Raw genomic sequence first — 22,539 nt, 5'->3', positions numbered from 1 at the left:
TTTTAATTAGAAGAAAATAATAAAGTTCTGTTTCATTTCCCTAATGGATCTGTGGTTCGTCTTGCGCAGTGTTCTATGTCTGACACTGACTCCCAGGAATATTCTGGGAGGTGTGACTGTATTGTCTTTGACGCCGGTCTTTAAAATATTTTTGTGCTAAACCAGCCTTGAAGCTCTTGGGTATTCTTGGTGAATTCCACGTGTTTAATATTTAAAGTAATGCCTTATGTTTTTAAAACTACCTCTCACGTTTTAAAAGGTATGTCCTCATTCTGTGAGCCAGCCAGTGGGGCAGCGCTCCTTTTATTTGCCACCTCCCCTTATTTTTATAGACCTCACGAGCTTTGCAGCCTGCCTTTTTCCACACTCAGACCGTTAGTCTCTCTTTGTTGGATGATTCCTCTAGGGTCAGCTTCTGGATTCTGTCTCCAGGTCCTCCACCCCCTTTTGCAAGCATCACAGTTTACTTTCTACCGATACCACTCGCCCGTTCCAGTGCACTGGTCTCTCTGGTTTAGCGCCGGAGGAGACCGGCTCTAGGGCCCTGGAGGTTGAATGGTCTGCCCTCCGTTTTGTTCAGCTCTGACCTTGGGCGCCTCACTCCCAGACTGTTTTAGATGCGCTCCCTTGACCACACAGAACCGAGGCTTAAGCCCGCATGTGCTGCGGAGGGTCGGCTTATTGAAAGAATGTGTGTGCTATGACATTGGAGAAATGTTCCTGAAAACCGAAAACTAGGAGTGTTCATTGGAGTGACGGCTCATAGAAATTGAAGGCAGACGTTGATTCTGGATCCCAGACGGCCCCAGGTACCATTGGGACAAGTTAAGGATCTTCCCTCTGCAGCCCCACCGTGAGGTACCCTTGGGTTTTGTTCTCCGTCTTTGTCTCTGTTACCCTGTGAGTCTTTTCTCTGTCACAGCTTTTCCCTCCTCTTAGTGTCCCCGTCTGCAGAAACTCCCCTCGGCCTGAACTCTGTTTTTTCATCCTGTTTCCATTGCTTACTGCTGCTTTCTCTTGTGTTTCCGATCGCACATTCTCAGGAGCAAGATGTGGCCGGGCTTACCTGTTCTGCCAGGCCCGGGCAGAGGTGGCACCTGTGGATGGGCCACCCACGGGTCGGACGGCCACCTCCTAGTCTGACTAGTGCCGATGGGAGTGCGGAGTCGTAAGGTGTCAGCTGTGTCTCTCTGGGAGCGTGACTGCCTGGCGGGGGCTCTGGCGTAGACCTTTGTCACACCTGACGGCTGGTGCGCAGTCTCCTCTCCACACGTACAAAGAGTGGGGCACATGCCCTCAGACACCTCAGACACGAGATACGCTCCTATCTGTGTCTCAGTCCTGATTCTCTGCAAGAGGGTGTTCCTGCCGTGAACGTGGGGCCATCCAAGGGGGACCTCCTCCCGGAGGAGGGAAACCTGATGGTGAAGAGACTCCACGGGTGGTTTTTGTTTCCTGTGTCTGCCCCTTCTTCCTGCCCCCCTCCAAATAACCTCTTAATTAACATTTAGCACAGAGATTCTTTTCTAAGTGCTTTCTGGTTCTGACACTTGATCTAACCGGCTTTCAAAAATTTTTTCAAATCCTTATTTGGATCGAAAGAGTATTTTTCTAGTTTAAAGTAAATAAATAGGCTTACAAAACCCAGGCACGTATTAGAAATGCTGTTGAAAACCCAAGCATGTTCTAGAAGGTGATACAGTATCACCTTCTATATCGTCCTCCAGGGACCCAATTCTTCCTTGAGAAGAAGATGGAGCCTCCTGTCTTTACCTTTGTCACCAAAGTTTGCTTCAAGGGTCGGGACCATGTTGTTAAACCTTGTTATTTTCCTGTTTTGTACCTCTCTTTGTGTCCTTCCCACAGGGATATCGTACATTTACCTGGTCAAGAGTTAGGACATACTCCTGGCAACGTACTTTCTATAAAAAAAAAATTCTAAGGGGATGTAATTCCTTTGAATTGTTTAGCCTAGAGTTCAGATAAAGATGAGAGAGATGTCTTTAAGTGGGTCAGATAATTTGAAATTCATGGACTGTTCTTTGAAGAGTCTCAAGGCATTTTTGCTTTCATTTCTGTTCTATAGCCATTCTTTACACCGGTTCATAAATATTGCTGTCCTAGAACTTCTGAAATGAAGTGTTCATTCTAATTCATCTTTTTAAAAATTCTAAATAAATTGGGGTGCCTGGGTGGCTCAGTTGGTTAAGCCTCCGACCATTGATCTGTGCTCAGGTCATGATCTCATAGTTCGTGGGATCGAGCCCCGAGTGGGGCTTTGTGCTGACAGTGCAGAGCCTGCTTGGGATTCTCTCTCTTTCCCTCTGTCTCTGCCCCTCCTCCGTGCTCTCTCTCGCTCGCTCTCTCAGAGTGATAAACTTTAAAAAGAAAATTCTAAATAAATTTACACGTTTCACATTTGTGTGTATTATAGAAAATTCTATACATTATGGAACACCCGAATGAAATAAAAATCACTCCAGTTTTACCATGTCATGTTTTCACATTTTACGTCTAATCCAGCCGTACTCGTGTGTGTGTGCATGTGTGCATATATGCACATGCAGGCTGTGAGGTCTCTAACTAAATTTCCCCCCCAAATAATGAACTACTAACTACAGTACCAGACAGATGTGATTATCACCGTATTACTGGTTCTTGATGTGGTGTTGGTGCGGACACCTCTACGTGAGCAAGGCCATCCGGGTAGGCCCATTAAGGGCTAGAGAGTGCATTGTACCCACCCGTGAAATACCCCGTAACCTCCAGGCGGGGACAGATGCCATTCAGCCGCAGCAACTGATGCTCTGTGGGAATCTTTTTCAAGAAAAGGTGGCATTGAGATTTTGGTAAAATCTTCCAATTTTTAAACTACTGGCAATTTAAAATTTTTTTAAACACCATGTAGAACAAATTGTAGTGGACTTTAATTCTTAGGCTTTCTGTTTGTAATGTGAGGCATACACTAGCTAACAACCTGGTTCGGTGGGACTTCCCGGATCCAACCGGGAGGCAGCCACGTGTGGCTCGGAGGCCAGGAATAGGCAGGGCGTTGTGCGGGCTCACCTGCTCTTAATCTCCAGAGACCAGGCCAGGGGAGGGGACTCATGCCACCCACATTCACATGAGGCCAGCATGCACCAGAAGGTTCTTCTCACTCAGACGCAGTAGCTTCCCTTTCCTTCCGGAAATGTGGACAATAACCCACAGTCCCGATGGTTGTCCTAGTTGTGGGACGGAGGCTGGGAGGGACGGGCTCCGTTGTCCCTTGTTTGACTGCAGGTCAAACATTTTCCTCTTAAGATAACGCTTTTCTTTGTGAAGCATTCCGTTGGTGGCAGGCGTAAGAAAATGGGATCCTGGGCCGGGAGCCTCAGATACGGGATTTTGTGTGATCGTCACAGTGGCTCTGGAGACGCGTACTACCCTCATTTTACATACGTACCGAGTGGAGTTCGTGGAGTTTCAGGAACTTTCCCGGGGAGAGAGTGGCTAGCATGGGGCAGTGGTCCTGGGGACCACGTGCTTACACCCCCAGCTCGCTCAGCTGGGCCCGGGTCTGGAGGAGGCGGGTCAGTGCAGGCCGTGACCAGTGGCTCCCGAGGCCGGCGGCTCCCGTCCACAAGGGATCGCGGGGGCTACGTACAGATGTCTGGGGCCAGCGTCAATCACGTGCCCGCTGCGCTCGGTCACTGCCCTCGATGGAAGCCTCTCCAGCGTCTCTTCCCCGCGTTTCTGTGGCTTTACCGCCCTCCGTCAGCCTCCCTCCGCTCCTCTCCTTCCCGAAACTTACACTCTGCGGACATTCCAAGGGGAACCGGCATCCCTGCCTCCCTGCCGTCTTGTCGTCGCCATTGTCTCCACCGCCTCCAGGCTGTTTTCCCAGGACACTGCTCTGCCTGTCCTTTCTGGTGAACGCTGCTCCTTCCTCCCGCATCTGCCTCTGGGGTGAGACGCGGGGTTGCCATTCTCTTCGTTCCCTGGTCCTAGTTCAAAGCTTAATTCTTCCAGCCTTGTTTTAACACCCCATCTCTTTTGAGACTCATCCCATCTAACTGCTCTCGTCTCTCTTGTCCTAGTCGGCTCCTGATGACGGTGCCTGCTTGTTAGTGACTTTGGGGCCTGGCTCATAATTTCCCTTTGTACCCAAATATGCCAAGTTCACCTTCACCGTGCCCGACAGTGGCGTCTCCGGCAGCGTGGGCTCCTGCTTCTCCACCCGCTCGCTGTCGGGGCTCCTTTCTAGATTGTAGCCTTGCCTGGAACTGCCCATGGTGACGTTTCGGGATCGAAGGCTCCCTTGCCTCCAGTCCTGATTCTCTCCCGCTCTCACCTGTGTGGTCAAGCACCCATTCTCTGACTTGATGATGTTCATGAGTGCCCTTCATTCACTCCCGGCCTCTGACAGCCCGGGTTTGTCATTCTGCCGACAGTCTCTCCAAGGTCCTCGGTGTCTTTGCTCCCTCGGCCTTCAGTCTTATTTCTCCTGGCAAAACTCTGATCCTTGACACAGCCAGCTCTACACCTTTTCCTCCCATCCCGGCTGGGGTCCTGGCCGGTCCGCGGGGCTGTGGCACTTCCCTCTCTCCTCTGCCGGGTCTTGTGCGTTCTCTCCAGCGGGCCATTTGAACCTCCTTCTGGACCCCCGCCCACCTCCCTTCCCCTCCCTCAACCTCAGCTGGCATCCTTACCTGCTGGGTCCCACAAATGGAAAAGATTCAGCTGCTTGCCAGCTGAAATTTGCCACGCCTCAAAACGTAATGGTAGTAGTTTGTTTTTTTGTTTTTTTTAATGTTTATTTATTTTTGAGAGAGAGAGAGAGAGAGACAGACAGACAGACACAGAATCCGAAGCAGGCTCCAGGCTCTGAGCTGTCAGCACAGAACCTGACGCGGGGCTTGAACCCACAGACCACGAGATCGTGACCTGAGCCGAAGTTGGATGCTCAACCGACTGAGCCACCCAGGTGCCCCAAGATGTAATGGTATTAGTATCTTTGCTGACTCTTCTCCTGTTACCATGAAAGGGCCGTGCTCTGGACTTGTGTCCTATGGAGTGTCTTCTCTCCTGTAACTTGATCGTTTCTGCTTCTAAGGATGCTCAAGGCTGCCTCATCTTTAGAAAGATGACGTTCATACACCCTTCTAGCCCCATGTCCCCTGTGCTGTCCTGGTCAAAGGTGTGCTGCTATCACTCAGCTTCTTGACCCTGGGACCCGCACCTTATTCATGGCACATACGACCAGTAAAATTGAGTAAGAGGCCATGGTCCCTGACCTTCCCTCCAGGGTGAAGTAAACAGATTCCAAGCAAGTTGCCAAGTTTGGAACCCTTACGTAGGTTCCGAGAAACGGACGTCGACCTTTTTCTTACGCAAGGCTTCTTTATCCTGGTTCCTACTCATACATCCTTTTGAGCGAAAATGCCAGTGATGGACGAATCAAGACGGCGTGGACGTGTCGTTACTAGATTTACTCCCCACGCAGCAGGGTTTCAAAGGCGGAGAAGCTCTCCGTGATGTCAGTTCAGGATGTGGCCACAGGCTGAGCTGCGGTGTCGGTGGGCACACGCAGAGCCCAGGGCCGGTGAGGTAAAGCGTAGCCAGGGGAGGCCCACGTGTGGTCTGACCTGTTTTGTGCTGGGAGGAGTCTGGAGAGGACTTTGGGATGGGCCGTGCAGCAAGAAGCCTCATTTGTCGGCCATTCAGGGTTGCATGTGGATCACTGTTTCCTCCCTCCTCCCTAAACCACCTCACGTTTGACGTTTTTGCTGGTGGGGTCAACCACCCATGACCTCTTCCGGTAACAGCCTTCTCATGAGCACACGCTCAGTTCTCCTGCTGGGACCTTTTCCGTGTGTCAGCAGATGGGAGAGAAAATGCATCGCGTGGTTCCGTGAAATAAGCCATATCGGTTGATCTTACATGACTTTATACATTAATTTAAGATATAAAAAGGGACGACTGTGGGATCTCCTGTGGAAGCCTGTGGCTGCCATATAGTTGGGGTAAATTCATGTCCGTGAGTGTTCCGTGTTCTAGGCGATGTCCTCAGAAACACGGTCTCATGGCCCCGGTTCTGCCTGTATTCCCGACACTTCGGTTGTGGGAAGTGGCATTCTCCTGGTGTGCTGGGGCATAAAGACACCTGTGTGATGTACACATCATCGTCCACGAGAGGAGTGTGTCTCTTCCTTCGTCTGAAGCACGTTTTCTCTCCTCAGCTTTCCGCGTGTGTGTTGGCGAACATCTCCAGTGTTTTGGGGATTGAATGTGACCTTATGGGAAGTTTCCTCTTCGCAGGGATCTTTGGCAGGTGCTCGTGACAGATGTGTATCTTCAAATGAAACGATGATCCGTGGTGCTTTAAAACTGGAGGACTCAGGGGCAAGGGAGACATTATTTTCCCATAACTCCCTAATGGCAGAAATTTTGTGGAAGGTGCCTCCCATGATTAACTTCAGGTCTTCCAACTTTTTCTTTTCCCCAGTTGCCTGGAACATAAAAAAAAAAAAAAAAAAAAAGGATTGGTGCTCTGCTGATTAGACCAGTGCCTGAAATGAAGGAGCATATTTTGGAAGGCCTGGGATGGATGGTTTAATGCTTTAGCAGGAGTCCGTCCTGTGCACAGCTTCAGGGCTGAGGGACAAATCAGAAAGATCATTTAGGGGGTGCCTGGGTGGCTCAGTCGGGCATCTGACTTCAGCTCAGGTCATGATACCACATTCCATGAGTTCGAGCCCCGCGTCGGGCTCTGTGCTGACAGCTCGGAGCCTGGAGCCTGCTTCGGATTCCGTGTCTCCCTCTCTCTGCCCCTTTTCTGCTCAAGGAAACAAGTCAGGGAGGCACAGTGTGGCTGAAGACAGCAGACCAGTTGTGCTTACTGGCTTCCTTCCCCCTGTGAGGGACATTGGATTTCTTTTCCCTACTTTTGACATTGAGTTTGAAGGTATTGGGAAAGAGTTAAGATGAAAATAGTTGTTGCGAGTCAGAGACCGGCCCTGTGCTGAGCTCGGCACTCGTCAGCCACGTGACTGAGAAGGGCGCTGGTCTTCCCCCATCAGACACACTGGGGAGGTCGGACAGGCTTCTGTGTTACAGGGCTCTTCGAGCCTTTACTAGGGTGTTATGTGCGTGGTGAGCCTCTTCCTCACCCCTCCACCCCGCCACTGCGTTTCCCAAAGGGTTTTGATCACGCACTCTTTTTCCCACGTATGCAAGTGAAAACACTTGGTGTGTCCCTAGCTTTCTGTTGCTTTCTAGATCTGGACTTGCTGTCCCTGCGTGAGTTTCAGGGGGTCTGGATTTAGATGCCTCATTAGAGGAGTACAGACAGACAGATGGCTAGAGAGATAGGTATGTTTGTTTTTTCTGGGTGTTACTCAAAGTTCTGTAACCCCCGTAAAAGGCAAGAGCCCGAGGAAGGAAGCCCGAGGTTTCTCTGGGAGTGCATTTTTAAATTCTGTAAAGAACCTGACAGCAGACACGGTCTCTGCAAGTTCTGGATCCGGTCCGGGTATTCCCGGGCGTCAAGGTGCTTACGGTCGTCCCACACTGGAGTCTGGAGTTCATCCAAATGAACGAGCCAGGGTTCCCCAGCTGCACAGCATAAAGGAGTCAAGACCTCCGTGTCAGACAGACCTGGGCGTGTTTCCGGCCAGCTACTCAGTGGCCTTGGGTACCTCTCCTCCCTTCGGGGGCGTGCTTATCTAGGAAATGAAGGGTTAGGCTAGGACAATGCAGAGAGATTCTAGGCGTCTCACGGCTTCTGTTTCATGTGGCGGGAGCTGATAGGACCCTGGACTCCCTTGCCGCTGCTCATTTTCCTCTGGCTTATTCTATAGAGGGCATGGGCTTATCCCAGAGGGTGCTGTGAGTCCTGACAGTAAGGCCCCACTGAGGCCCGGGGGCCACTGCCCCAGGGCCCGGGGTCTTTGACAGCTTTGGTCTTCTTTGGAGCTGTCCAGGTCCTCTGTCTGCTTGGAGCCCTCCCCGGTGGGGGCAGCGGAGCCAGAAATCCGTATAAAGCAATTTGCACGAGAAGACCGGGAACACGTTGCGGGTGGGGATGTGTAAGAAGCAGCTTGTTGCTAATTGATGGCGGTCTCTCCCACTGAGCCCCAGTGCACCTTGGAGTCCTTAACCCGGTGCTCAGAAGTCCCCGACCGGTGGAGTCTGGGCAGGAGAGATGACCTTGGTGCCGTCCTGAGTGGGATGGTTAAAGTATGTGTTTGGAGTCTGCCAGGTTTAACTGCCACACGACCATTTGAAACTCTTTGATCTCGGGCGGTTTACCTTGGATTGCATTCTACCTAGAAGTCCTTGAGAAGGACGCTTAGCTCTTCTGTGCCCGAGTTTCCCGCTCTGTGAAATCGGGCTCGTGGCAGCGACAACCTCAAAGGGCGGTGGGCTGGTAAACGCAGGACAGTGTGTGTAGAATGCTTGGGGCGGAGCCAGGCCCTGAGAGTCCAAGGACATGGGCCCTGGCTGTGCCCCTTGTGGTGGTGGCCACTCTTAGCCCCGTCCCTTGGGGCGCAAGGCACGTCGTCAGGGTGTTCCAGCTGGATGGGGGGGAAACGGGTCTAAATGGCCTTCCAGGTGTAAGTCCGGCCCTTGGGTTCCGGAGTGGTTCTGGAGCCCGTGGTTTCTCTAATTGTGATCTGGCGTGACATGTCTGTGCCCTGGGGTGACTCATCGTCCTGGCCTGTCTGGAACTGACTTAGGGGTGTTAATGGGATGTGGGACTGACTTGGGGTTTGATAGAACAGGGACTTTCAGGGCTTGGGACAAATCGCATGGTCATCACCCTCCTAAAAGCTGAATGGTCTTCTTCCTCGTGAGGCCTCAAGGGGGTGATCCGCGTGTGCACGCAGCACGTACCGCGCCGCTCGACGCGTCGTGACTCCCCGGATTTGCGTGTCTAAGTCTCAGATTCACACCCTGCTCTCTGCGAGCTTGTAGGGAAGCAGTGGCCACGTGCTTTGTGTCTTTTTGAGTCGGCATTTCCTGTTTGGGCCCCTCTTGACCAGCTTTTACACCCAGGCGTTGTTTTCTGCCGGTCTCCACTTCCAACTTATAGAGCGAATGTGGTAAACGTTCACCTCACAGGGCCCTGCTGAGGGTTCGGTAACGTGGGATTGCGCGTCCCGTGGCACGTCTAGCACAGTGCCTGGCTCACAGAAGCCCTTAGTAAGTGGCCCCTTCTAGAAGAACGAAGTCCGGCAACGTTAGGGAGAGATGCCCCTTGGGGTCGGAGGTCCGTCGGTGGGAACCCCCACATCGGGGCAACGGTGGTGGGTCGACCTGTTTGGCTTCTTTAGCTCTATTGTGTCTCCCGGCCCCTTTCTCATTGTGAATGCCTGGGAGGGAGCTCTGTGTGCCCGCACGACGGAAAATGTGTGTTTTCTGGCTCTGTTGTAGGTGGTGAGGACTACCTGATTAACCTCATAGACTCTCCAGGACACGTGGACTTCTCCTCCGAGGTGTCCACGGCCGTGCGCGTGTGTGACGGCTGCATCATCGTGGTCGATGCTGTGGAAGGAGTCTGCCCACAGGTAGTAGGTCCTGATGTGGGGATCTGTCACTGGATGAGGAGGGCGGGGACGGGGGGAGGGACTCCGCACGGACGGCTCTGTGCCATTCTGGACATTGTGCTGACGGAAAGTTGGCTGTACGTTTCATTCAAGAACGTTCTGTGATGGAGTCAGTCACCCACATCTTGAAGGGATCATAGCGACGGTGACCGTCCCTTTCAGTACTTGGCAGTGTCTACGATGCCCTCTCAGAGAGGATCCGGCCAAGTCTGGGGGTGTTGAACGTGAGGAGGATTCTCATGAGAGGTCGTCGATGGCAAGAGGCCAATCCAGTTGTCCCCCATGTGAGATTCTCTTCTGTGGGCTTCTTGGGCTGTGGTTCCACCCCCGCCACCTCCCCCCCCCGCACCCCTCCCTCTCCCCCCGCCTCAGTGGGAAAGGAGGGGGTGTGTGGTGGGAGCTCTCCAGGCTTGGTTCTTATAAGGCCTTGTTTGGAGGCCTTACGTTTTATCTTAAAAAACGCCGTCACCTTTGTATCCTACTTCTTAACATACCCTCGTACGTTTTACTATTAAAAAAATTTTGGGGCGCCTGGGTGGCTCAGTCGGTTGAGCGTCCGACTTCGGCTGAGGTCACGATCTCGTGGTCTGTGAGTTCAAGCCCCTCGTTGGGCCCTGTGCTGACGGCTCAGAGCCTGGAGCCTGCTTCGGATTCTGTGTCTCCCTCTCTCTCTGCCCCTCCCCTGCTCATGCTCTGTCTCTGTCTGTCACAAAAATAAATAAAACATTAAAAAAAAATTAAAAAAAAAATTTTTTTTAAGTTTATTATTTTTGAGACAGTGTGCAAGCAGGGGAGGGGTGGAGAGAGGGAGACACAGAATCCAAGGAGTCTCCAGGCTCTGAGCTGTCAGCCCAGAGCCCAACACGGGGCTTGAACTCACAGACTGTGAGATTGTGACCTGAGCCCAAGTCAGACGCTTAACCGACTGAGCCATCCAGACACCCCAATATTTTTAAAAAAGGATAATAAAAGGTTTAAATTACTCAGATGGAGGAGATTTGATAATTGCAAGAAGTTGTGCTGTAATTGTCCTGTTGCTTCCCTTCCGAGCCCTGAGGGCTCAGGTCCCCCGACTTGCGAGATAGAGCCTTCATCTCTGTCCTGAAAGGATAGTGGTGTTAATGCACCTGACTTCAGAACAGCAGAGCAGCGGTTTGCTCTGAGAGGGGATTGTGGGCAGAGAGGTGTGCGCGGGCCTTCTGGGGGAAGGCTCTGTTTTTGGGGGCCTGTGTGTTGGCAACATGAGCATTTGTTTTCTAGTTGTTCAGAAAAGTGTGTGTGTGTGTATAATTCCACCAAACTCTGCTATTTTCTGCACAACTTACCCTTCTTAAATAACTTGTCAGTTCCACAAAGGCAAAGACCGTTTCTTGTCTGTAGCTCTTTCCTTCTGTGTCACAGACACCAGAGTCCGTGCTACGTGCTAAGTGAGCGCACCTGTGTGAACGGTGTTGTCTGAGTTGTGATAAAGGAGTATGCAAATGAGCTGATTGTTAATCAGGGTCTTTTAAGGTGCTTTAATTATTTCGAATCGTGAGTTTCACATTTTCTTTTCTGTTTTCACCAGACACAAGCTGTTCTGCGACAAGCCTGGCTTGAGAACATCCGTCCGGTTTTAGTGATTAATAAGATAGATCGCCTGATAGTGGAGCTGAAATTCACCCCCCAGGAGGCCTATTCTCACCTCAAGAATATTCTAGAACAGGTATTTCATCCTTCCCTTCCATACTTTAAAACTCGGGGCTCGAAGAAGAGTTGTAAGGAAGTTGGTAAGTTGAGAATAACGCGTTGCCACAGAACTTCACTTTTACGCAACGTTTCCACCTGAAATCCCCATGTGTTGGAGTCCTCGTGCTGCAACAGGGGACACGGGACACGCCTCCCCTCGGGAGCCCCTCCGTCTCCTGGAGGCATCCTCGGGTACAAAGCGTGGATGATAGGATTAATGCTGTCCTTTAAAATCTTGTAGTTTGGTTCCAAACTGAAGCAGTATTAGGAGGCTTTTCTTTTTTGTTTGTTTGTTTTTTTAGCATCTATTTTTCGATAACATTTTACCCAGTCATTCATTTATTTCCCCAGCCGACATTTACATAGCTGCGTGTTGAACGGTGAATTCCAGAATGTCCTTTGTGTGATAGGGGTGCGAATCTGACTACAGGTCAGAATCCCTATTTTCGAAGATCTCACAGCGGTGGGGAGATTTTAAGGAGAGCTTTGGAGACCATGCGAAGCCCCAGGCGTGGTTTTGAGGGCCACCACACCCAGCCTGGGTCAGGAGCTGGGAGAGTTAGGCAGAGTGGCAGCAGAAGCTTCAAGATGGAAAAAGGTGGGGATATGGCCGGGGTCTTTAGGAAAGAGGGGATGAGATGTGCAAGGTCGTAAACGCCAGAAAGAGCACGATACGCTGCAAATGGCTGGTCCTACCTGGAGAATGAGGTCACGTGCGGCAGAGGCAGGAGGTGGGAGTGGGAAGGAATCTGGGGCTTAGATTATGGCGACCCTCGTGTGCCAGGCGTGAGGCTTTGAACTTTGTTCAAGACGGTGGGGCACCCCTGAGGAGGCCAACTGAGAATATTTCTTGGCCGGAGGGCGGAGACGATCAGAGCAGAGCGGCGCAGAAGAGCGGATCAGCGGATCCGGTGCCCCGTAGAGGCGGACCGGCGTGGCCCCGGGCCAGTGGCGTTTGCAGCCACGAACGGGCTGGCAGGTTGGAATAGGGGTAGCTTGCAGGACTTCTGAATAAAATGTTCCATTTTCTCTCTGCGGTAGGAAACGAGGTGGTGACTTGGGAGGGAAAGACTCGAGGACTGGTGGCCGGGAAGGGGGCTGACGAGAGTGGAGAAAAGTCCAGGTGTGAGAACTGGCAGGGGAGCGGGGGCTCAGCCTCCGAACTAGCCTGTGAGCTCACTAGGGACCGTGAGTCCCTAGTGACGCCAGGCCAGGCGCTAGAGACAGGCCGCAGATACCGTCCCCTTGTGTCCACGTGACATTCCCAGTCACGGAGGTGACCTTTCCGAAGCTTCCGGTTTAGTCTCGCTGGGTTCGGAAGGAGAGTGCTGTAAGTTTGTCACTGTTGCGCGCCTCCCCTCCGCCCGTGGGTGCTTCCCGGGAGCCCAGCGTGACTGGTGATCCTCGACCGCGCGTCTCCTACGCCTCCGAGTGACGTTCCGCCTTTCACCGTCTCTCCTAGATTAACGCGCTCACAGGAGCTCTTTTTACTTCGAAAGTCCTAGAAGAGAGAGCAGAGAGAGAGACTGAGTCCCAAGTGAATCCAGGTTCTGAGCGAGGAGAGCAAGTGTATGACTGGAGCGCTGGCTTGGAGGACACGGACGATTCTCACCTCTACTTCTCTCCGGATCAGGGCGGTGTGGTGTTTGCAAGTGCGGTAGACGGCTGGGGCTTCGGGTAAGTGTCCGAGCCTCCCGAGCTCCCCTCGGGAACTGTTTGCAAGGCTGGTCTTCTCCGTGGAGCTTCTTGTTTGGCCACAATCACCGACTCGTGTGTAGTTGCAAGAAAGGCTAGAGCCCTCCTGTACTCTGGTCCCAGTACCTGCCACCCCGCCCCCGCCCAGCGCTGATGTTGACGTCGATACAGCGCGTCACCGCAAAGACCCCCTCACGTACCCACAGCCGCTTCCTCGCACCCCCGGCCCCACCTTCCCCCTCGCAGTCGCCAAATGTCTTCCATCTTTATAAGGTGTCGTTTCAAGGATGTCATAGAACCAGAATCAAACGCTCTGCCACCTTCTCTGGATTGGCTTTGTCACTCGGTGTAATTCTCCAGAGACTTAACTAGGTTGTTGCACGTGTCGGCAGTCGGTTCCTTTTTATTGCTTAGTAGCGTTCCCCGGTGTGGACCTGCCACGGTTTAACTGTTCACACATTGGAGGACACCTGGCTCTTTTCCAGTTTGGGGCCGTTCTGCGGGAAGCTGCCACAAGCGTGCCCGAACGCCCGGGTAGGTGTTTCGGGGACACGAGTTCTCATTTCCCTGGGGTGAACGCGTGGGAGTGCTTTTGCTAGGTCGTGTGGCAGCCGTGTGTTGTGTGCTTAGCGTCGAGCTGTTTTCCCGAGGGGGTGAACCATTTCACGTCCCGGCCGGCAGCGTCTGGGTGACTGGTCTGGATTCTCCACGTGTTACCACCGTTTGGCGTGGTCACTTTTTTTTTTTTTTTAAGCCATCCTGACGGGTGTGTATTGGAACGTGACCGCGGTCTTCATCGTGTTTTCCTGACCGCCGGTCTGGTGGCACATCGTTCCGTGTGCCGATGTGTCGCCGATTTGTCACCGGGTATCCGTGGGAGAGATGTCTCTTCGTGGCCTTTGCTCGTTTTCTTCTCTGTTTTCTTTCTTTTTTAACTGCGGTATAAATGACATACAACGTCATATTAGTTGAATGCGTCTCTGTTTGTATATACTGTGAAATGGTCACCACGATAAGTGTAGTTAACTGTACATAGTTACAGAACAGGATAGTTGTCTTGCGATCGGACTTTTAAGGTTTAGTCTGTTAGGAGCTTTAAAATCTGCAGTGCAGGGGGCACCTGGGTGGCTCAGTCGGTTAAGCATCTGACTTTGGCTCAGGTGATGATCTCACGGTTCGTGATTTCAAGCCCCACATAGGGCTCTGTGCTGACAGCAAGGAGCCTTCTTGGGATTCTCTCTCTCTCTCTCTCTCTCTCTCTCTCTCTCTCTCTCTCTCTCCCCCCCCCCTCCCCCTCCCCTCCCCCCACCCTTGCTCTCTCTCTCTCTCTCTCTCTCTCTCTCCTTCTCTCTCTCCCTCCCTCTCCCCCCCTTCTTGCTTGCTCGCTCTCTCTCGCTCTCTCCCTCTCTCTCCCCCCCCCTTCTTGCTTGCTCTCTCTCTCTCAAAATAAATTAACATTAAAAGTCCAGTCTGAGAACTCTGCATGGACCCTAGATCCTGAAGATTTTCTCTCAGTTTTTTCTAAAAGTTTTATGGTTTTACTTTCTGCATTTAAGTCTGTGATCCATTCCGAGTTAATTTTCTGTGTAGGATGTGAGACTAGGGTCCAAGTTCTTTGTTTCTGGCTATGGATGTCTGAGTACTCCAGCACCCTTATGCCTCCTCCATTGAATTGTTTTTGTACCTTTGTCAAAATCGGTTGGACATACTTGTGTGGCTGTTTCTGAGTGTTCTGTTTCATTGATCTATGTGTCTGTCTTTCCACCAGTAGCACCTAATCTCGATTACTGTAAGTACCTAGTTAAAGTCTCGAAGTTGGGTAGATTGTGTCTGCTCACATTCCACTTTTTGGAAGTGGTTGTTTCTGCTGTTTGAAGATCTGTGCCTTTCCATATGCATTTTATAATAATCTTCGCCTGTATCTGCAAAAAACTTTTGTTAGGATTTATATTGAAAATGCACGGGGAAACCTCTATATCAATTTGAGGAAAAGTGACATCTTTACGACGTTGTCTCTTCTAATGCAGGAACACTCATTTTGTTTTTAGATTTTCTTTGATTTCTTTCGTTAGCATTTTGTACTTTTCATCGTATGAGGATTGTACATGTTGTATTGGTTCTGCACCTAAGTTTTCATTGGTTTTGAGCAATTATAAATGGTATTATGTTTTTAATTTTGGTGTTCACCTATTCATCCCTACTTTTTGGAAATACAGTTAATTGATTTTTGTATGCTAATCTTGTATACCGTGACCTTGCTAAACTCACATACTGGAGTTTTCCCTAGGTTCCTTGGGACTTTTTACAAGACAGTCACCTCGTCTGCAAATAGGGACTGCTTTATTTCCTCCTTCACCATGCTGCTTTCTTCTTTCCTTGCCTTACTGCGTTGGCAAGAGCTTCCAGGACTGTTGGAAGAGTGGGGAGACTAGACATCCTTGCCTTGTTCTGATCTTAGCGGGAACGCGCTCAGTCTTTCACCATTTCGTAGGTTATTTTTAAATGTTCTTTAGAAAAATTTTGTTTTTAAAAAAGGGGGGTGCGCCTGGGTGGCTCCGTCAGTTAAGCGTCCGGCTTCGGCTCCCATCTTGATCTCACGGTTCATGGGTTCAAGACCCCCCCCGTTGGGCTCTGTGCTGACAGCTCAGAGCCTGGAGCCTGTTTCAGATTCTGCGTCTCCCTCTCTCTCTGCCCCTCCCCTGCTCATGCTCTGTCTCTGTCTCTCTCAAAAATAAATAAATGTTAATTTTTTTTTTTTTTTTAATCTCATGTCTTTGCCTCTTCCTCTAAAGAGGAAAATTCTAGGGGTGCCTGGGTGGCTCAGTCGGTAAGTATCCGACTTTGGCTCAGTTCATGATCTCACGGTTTGTGAGTTCAAGCCCCCTGTAGGGCTCTGTGCTGACAGCTTGGAGCCTGGAGCCCGCTTTGGATTCTGTGTCTCCCTCTCTGCCCCTCCCCTGCTCGTTCTCTCTCTGTCTCTCAAAAATAAATAAAAGTCAGAAAAAAATGTAAACGTTCTTTATCAAGTTGAGGAAGTTCCCCTGTATTCCTTTTTTCTCAGTCACCTTTACGGATGTGTGTCAAATTTTGTCAAATGCTTTGTCTGTAGCAATTAATATAATCCTATGGTTTTTCCTCTTTAACTTGTTAATATAGTGGATTACATTGATTTTTGAATATTGAACCAGTTCTGCATCTCTTTGTGGGTTTTAAGTACAAATGATTTTTTTGGAACTCTATTCTTTGAATATATTTTTAATTCCAAAGGTACAAAAATGTGTACATGGGAGATCATGAAAAGTCTCCCACCCTGTCCCTTAGGATTTCATTTCATTTCCCCACAAGAAATTAGCGCCCTGACAGTTTCTGGTATGTCCTCTGGAGGTTATTTATGAGCAGATACATTCAGCGTAACGCGTATTCCACATGAACTCTGCACTAGCAGGAGTTCGTGTGGAAAGAAGCCAACTCCATTGAGAATGTGCACATGCTCGATGTTGACCGAGTTATTTTGCTTAAATTATTTCATTGAATTCTTAGGATGATCCTTTTCAATAGACGTTACGATTTATTACCTTTGACTAAAAGACATCCAGCAATCGTTTGACCTCACTCAGCCACTAAGTGGAAGAACCGATTGATACCAAAGTTTATGCTCTCTTGCTCCCGTGGGCTCTCGGTCCTTCTGAAGGCCCCTTCTGGCTAGGTACACACAGGAGCCATGGCATAGTGACGTCAGTTTTAGATTGTGGGAGGCAATAGATAATGTTTCTTAACCGCAGCCATTACTGACTTGTGGAATCCAAAAATCCAAACATTAAAGAATTACTACTTGGAGAGAAATGTCTGCGCTTGAGTCAACAGCTGTGGGACCGCACTGAGGTTCACTGTAGTCGTGGGCTCCCTCTTGCATGTACTGCAGGATGACAGAAGCAGACGCAGTGCGCCAGGTGAGAACAGAGCCCATCGCCAAACGTGTCGGTTTGGAAATGGGAGGGAAGAAGGGATCAGAAATGGACCAGAGCGCACGGCTTGGGAGGAGCCCAGCCAACGTTGGCTGTTCTGTCCTCCTTTTCATAGGAACTTGCCCTCCACTCCCTTTTGACAGAACAGATTTTGCCGTGACAGTGAAATCAGGTCTAATACCATGATTTTTCCTTGTTGGTTGGCCAGCGGTTGTAGATACCATAGTCCGCTCGGTGCCTGTAAAGGTCATAAGAAAATTCAGAGAATGGATACGACAGACCCGCTGAGAATGTGTACTTTTCACACACGGTTGAGGACTTGGTAGCATCGTCACTTTGGGCCTCAGTTTCCTCTTCTGAAACATAAGAATATTGGGCTCAGATGATTTCTGAAAACTTTTTGAGCTAAAAAGTACAGTGATTGATTCGGTCACATAACCAGTCAGACCTGTTAGTTTCCTGATTCCTAGGTGTTTTGCTAGTGAGCCACAGGGTGGGGGGCTGTCCTTTCCTTGGAGTGATTTCCATAAATAGTGTTAATGTTTTATGCAAATTTTAGTCTGAATCTCAGAAACTGGCGGAAGCCTACTGTGGAAGGAGAAGGGGTGGAGAGAGGCTCGCGCGGATGGAGGGGGGTGGCTGCTGTGTCCCTCACGACCTTGGACATTTTCACGTGCTCTCCGTCAGTCAGCGGGTCGCCCTGTGGTAGGCCGGGTCACCTGCAGACGTCTGTCCGTGCCCGCCGTTGGCAAGCGGATGTGTTGATTTATAGGAAGCTGGTGGTGGAATGAAGGCACTCGAGATGCTTTCCTGTGGATGTTCCTGTCGCGTGCCAGCGACTAGGGAAGGCGGGCCACCTGGTGTGTCACTGGAGGGGGGGACTGAGCACGTTTCAGAATGGGGAGGTTGACTCTGCAGACTGTCAGGGGCGGGCCAGGATCAAGCGTGACTAGAAGCTGAGCCTGGGCAAGCGGCCTCAGCCTGTCCCGAGACAGACGTGGACCCGGAAGAACACTTTGTGCGGACACAGAGACACTATGGCCGGCATGGGCCGGAATCCGGCTCTGGTTTTAGACAAGTAGAACTGAGACCCCAACCCTGTAAAACAGGGACAGGAGAGAAGGGCCAGTAAGACGTCCTCCCTAAAGCGGTTTTGTTTGTCCTTGGACCCCGGTGTTTGCAGATCCTGCAGCTGAGATCAGCCCACGGGGCGGCTTGACGCAGAAGGGCGTGTGACCCGGTAGTTAGCTCACCGTTGGCCGTGCTGCTGTGCAGGGGGACGGGCAGGAGATGGGGAGGTCCCGGCAGGCCCCCAGGTCTCTCGCGGAGCTTTGTCTGGAGGTGCTCGGTGGAGGAAGTGAATTAAAATAGAGTCCAAGAATGGAGAAGTTGGCATCACTTTAAAATGACGACTATCTAAGGACACATGAATAAAAGCACAAAGCGCTAATGGGAGAAGCAGTGATGGTGAGCAGATCTGATGGTACCTGTGGGATGAAAAAGAATGGGAAGGATGAGAGCCAGGGTTTCGAAGGATTTCTGTGCCTGTTGTAAAGGAACGTGGCCCAGGAAAGGAGTTGAGGACGGTGCTGTGCTTGATGATTCCTGTGCTGTGCTTGATGATTCTGGTAGAGGTCTGAGGGTGTGGAAGCCTTAAGTTTACCACTTTTCAAGTGGAAAGCAGGACACGTCTCTGACACAGGGTTGGACAAGATAAAGAAGATACAGACGTCTGGGTACCACAAATCAACGTTTTAAAAGAATCCCAGAACCACGAACAGAAATCACACTAGAGATCCCCCTGATCACAACAGTTAGGACACTAAATGCATGAAATCCCCCACCGAGGAGAGCTTTTGAAAAGAAGGAAATTCAGGGCTGCCTGGGTGGCTGAGTCACTGAAGAGGCCAAGTCTTGATTTCGGCTCTGGTCATGATGTTACAGCCCTGAGATCGAGCCTCACATCAAACTCCGCACTGAGCACGGAGCCCGCTTGAATCTCCCTCCCCCTCTCTCCCTTTCTCTCCCCCACTCTTCCCTCTCTGTCCCTTCCCTCTTCCCTCTCTGTCCCTTCCCTCTCCCTGTCTCTCCCTCCCCTCTCCCTGTCTCTCCCTCCCCTCTCCCTCTCTCTCCCTCCCCTCTCCCCTCCCTCCCTCCCTCCCCTCTCCCCCCTCCTCTCTCCCCTCTCCCCCTCTCCTCTCTCCCCTCTCCCCCTCTCCTCTCTCCCCTCTCCCCCTCTCCTCTCTCCCCTCTCCCCTGTCTCCCCTCTCCCCCCCTTTCTCTCTCTCCACCTCCACTGAAAAAATAATAAAAAATAAGTAAGCAAAGGAGATTCCATTAAAAAAAAAATCCAAAGGTTTGCTACACAAAATAGATAAATAGCATAGTTGACAGAGGATAAATACCAAAGCTTTGGCTCAATATGTCCATCAAACGTGAGCAGAAAGAAAGTTCGGCAGTTTTGATGAACAACGCAGAATTTATAACAAATGTATCGTGGCATAAGGATCCTTTTTATGTGGATAATGGACAGTTTTCAGTAGTGAAGAGGTTCATTCTCTGTCAGTGATCACAACAACAGAGTGCATGAGACCAAAACAGAAGTAGAAGTAGAAATGTGTATGGCTTCGGGAAGATTTTATATCACAGACTGTTAACAGGTCCAGAGAAACATAAACCATGTGAATCGTATAATAACTAAAGTCAGAATTTAAGTGTCCCTGAAGAATATACAAAAATCGGTCCTGTATCAGGCAAGAGGAAAAAAAAAAAAAAAAAAAAAACGCAGTTTTGAAAATACTGAAAGTTCACCGTGTTAGTCACACGGTCATTACCTTCAGTTTTAACCATGTGAGATTAGACCCAGGTTGCCAGTATGGTGATCACAGGGCGCGCTTTATCCATTGAGGCCCTGACAGGCATCACCATCACCGTAAAGGTTAGGGCTCTCGGGTGGAGTCGGGTTGGAGGCTGTGCTGGGACCTCAGCGGTCTCCCTCCTGGGGGTTCCGGAACGGGGCTGCATGTCTGCGTGGAGGTTTGCACCGTACCCGGCAGGGTCAGGTGTTGATGAGCAGAAAGCCACAGGGAGGTAGGGTCTGCCGACCTGTGTCTGGAAGGGGGGGTTCTGTGCCTTGCTCTAAGCGTGCTTAACCACAGGAAGCCGGGGAGGGGGTCCCTGGAGCGGGCAGCAGGACAGAGTCTGTTTCTGTTTGGAGGCTTGGGAACTGCGTGCATTCGGCCCCTGGCCTCATATGTAGAGTAGCCCCTACTACTGCGAGAGAGACCACTGCCGCTCCTTCCAGCCTTCCACGGCGGGAAAGCTGTCGGTCTGTGCCGTGAGGCACGAATTTATGGAGAGGAGGGTTCCCTCCTTCAAAAACAAAAAAAATGGTAATAGTGTGGCAATGATAATACGGAGCGTATGTCTACAGCGTAGGCAGTTTATAGATATAATAAATGTAAATAAAATGACAATAGAAACTAAAGTTTTGGAAGAATTTTTAAAAACTTCAGCCGAACAAATAGCTGTTGGATCAAGCGGGAAATGAAGTTTCTAATCGCCAGTTGCTTTGAGGTCGTGGCCCGTCGAGGCCAACTCCGGAGCATCAGCGGCCTGTAACCGTAGAGCTTGAAGTTTAATTCCCGGTTGGGTATTTTCTCTCCCTTCGCCCCCAGGGAGGGGGGACACTGGGTGTTTATCTTCAGATTCTGTAGCACGTGCTTTTGCTTCTAAGCTGCAGCCTGACCCTCGTCACACTGCCGGCTCCGACCATAATTAGTAAGTAACTTCCTCCCCTCTGTCCACCTCCTGCTCGTCCCAGGCCTCCGCTATCGCCGGAGAGTGTCAGCTATAACAGGACAAGGTTGCGGTTAACCCCTGGTTCTGGCACGACCGCGGCTGCTGGCGGATGCGGAAAGATTTGTCCGGAGTGTGTTGCCTTTGGACTCCTTGTGCGGCGGGAGAACGGCAGGCATCTTCCAAGATGCTGGTGCTTTGAGAGCTGGACTCACAGCTCATGCTCAGTAGGCTGCTCCCCGCAGAGAAGAGATTTTTTTCCCTAGGTCTTCCGTCCGGATGGCACAGACCTTATATACGGTGCCCTTAATTGTCTGGTTATTGCTCTCACGTGGCCGGGGAGCGAAGCTGGTGCCAACTGGTTTCGCCGCGGGCCCAGGAGAGTTGAGTACTTGTGCATGTGTTTTCAACCCAGGATGCCAAAAAGCCTTTTCTGGCTGGCTCTGGCGGTTTCCCTTTGTGAGCAACAGGCAACCCAGAGCAGGGAAGGGCTGAGACAGAGCTTAACGCTGGCGTAGCTGCAGGGGGCAGCCGGGGCCCTGTCTCCTCGGTCCCTGTGCCTCTTGCCTGCTTTCACATGTGCGGATGTAAGACGGGGAGCGGCTGCACGCCTTCTGATTCCTGCGAACGCAGAGCGAGTGCCCGGGGGCGTGGGCAGCCGCGTCGGGTGGTACCTGCGTGGTATCTCGGTGCCGCCGCCTTTCCCGTAAAACGCGGGGGTGCCGGTACCAGCTTGTCGGACGGTGGAAACGACTGCGTCCGCGGTGCGTTTAGAGTCCGCTGAACCTGCCTCGGAAACGCCCCAGTGTCAGCTGCGCTCGGACTTGATTATTGTTATCGGTGACAAGAACACTTGATTTCCTTCCAGGATCGAGCACTTTGCCAGAATCTACAGTCAGAAAATTGGCATCAGGAAAGAAGTCCTTATGAAAACCCTGTGGGGAGATTATTATATAAATATGAAGGCCAAGAAGATTATGAAGGTTGATCAGGTGATGTGGCACGTTCTCGCCCTGTTGAGACTTACGCGGTAACACCTTTACTGTCCTTGGTTCACGTGGGTCAGTCCACGAGGGGCTTTTTCCTGTACACATTTGGTTAAAGCTCATGTGTCTCATTTCCAAGTGTTGTTCTTTAAATACTGGGTGTTTAAAGAGACGCGCTCTCGGAGCAAGCTGTACCCCGAGGCTCCGCTGAGGCCTCTCTCCCGCCAAGCGCTGGTCACCGCGTGTGCTCACGGGGAGAGGTGGCTACTGCCCAGCCCTTCCTTCTGTAGGCAGAGGGGATGCCGAGTCACGGAGCCTCGAAGGATACTTCCTTACGGCCGGGTTGTTGTTTTAATGTAAAATTCAGGATTTTATAAATTCATTCTCACGGAAGAGCACGTATATTCCTTTTAGAAAATGCTTGTGAATATAAAGCCACGAGAAAAAGAAAAAAACAGAAGCCAACACTGCTAATGCTGTGGTTTTAATTTTGTGCGTTCTCATAGGATAGAGACATACATCCCTCAGTTGATTCTGTTATTTACATAACGGAGCTGGTGGTTTGCTTCACATCATACTGTGAACATCTCCCCTTGCCATTAAAAGCTTTTCATAAACAGTATATTTTAAAAAGGAGCCAGCGTGGCGAGGTGGGTCGAGAGTCCGAGTCTGTGGCTGAGTCTCGGCCCTGTGGCCTCTGTCTCTGTTCTTTCCTCTGTGAAATGGGGACAGTAGTTCTTACCTCCTCGAGCAAGGGGGCGTCCGTTTATGTTCCGT

General features: G+C 50.9%; 1 protein-coding gene across 2 annotated transcripts in view; it reads left to right on the top strand.

The window, feature by feature from the left end:
* EFL1 (elongation factor like GTPase 1) overlaps positions 1–22,539 on the top strand; it is a 121,907-nt gene that overhangs the window by 6,663 nt on the left and 92,705 nt on the right. For both annotated transcript variants that reach the window (XM_027068225.2, XM_027068224.2), the window contains 4 exons: positions 9,418–9,551; positions 11,158–11,295; positions 12,781–12,995; positions 21,645–21,768. In XM_027068225.2, coding sequence (XP_026924026.1) covers positions 9,418–9,551; positions 11,158–11,295; positions 12,781–12,995; positions 21,645–21,768 — 611 coding nt within the window. The remainder of the gene's footprint in view (positions 1–9,417; positions 9,552–11,157; positions 11,296–12,780; positions 12,996–21,644; positions 21,769–22,539) is intronic.

Source organism: Acinonyx jubatus, chromosome B3, assembly GCF_027475565.1.
Source record: "Acinonyx jubatus isolate Ajub_Pintada_27869175 chromosome B3, VMU_Ajub_asm_v1.0, whole genome shotgun sequence".
NCBI classification, from domain to species: domain Eukaryota; kingdom Metazoa; phylum Chordata; class Mammalia; order Carnivora; family Felidae; genus Acinonyx; species Acinonyx jubatus.
Note: the sequence above shows the minus strand (reverse complement) of the source record. Positions and strands in the feature narration are given on the sequence as shown.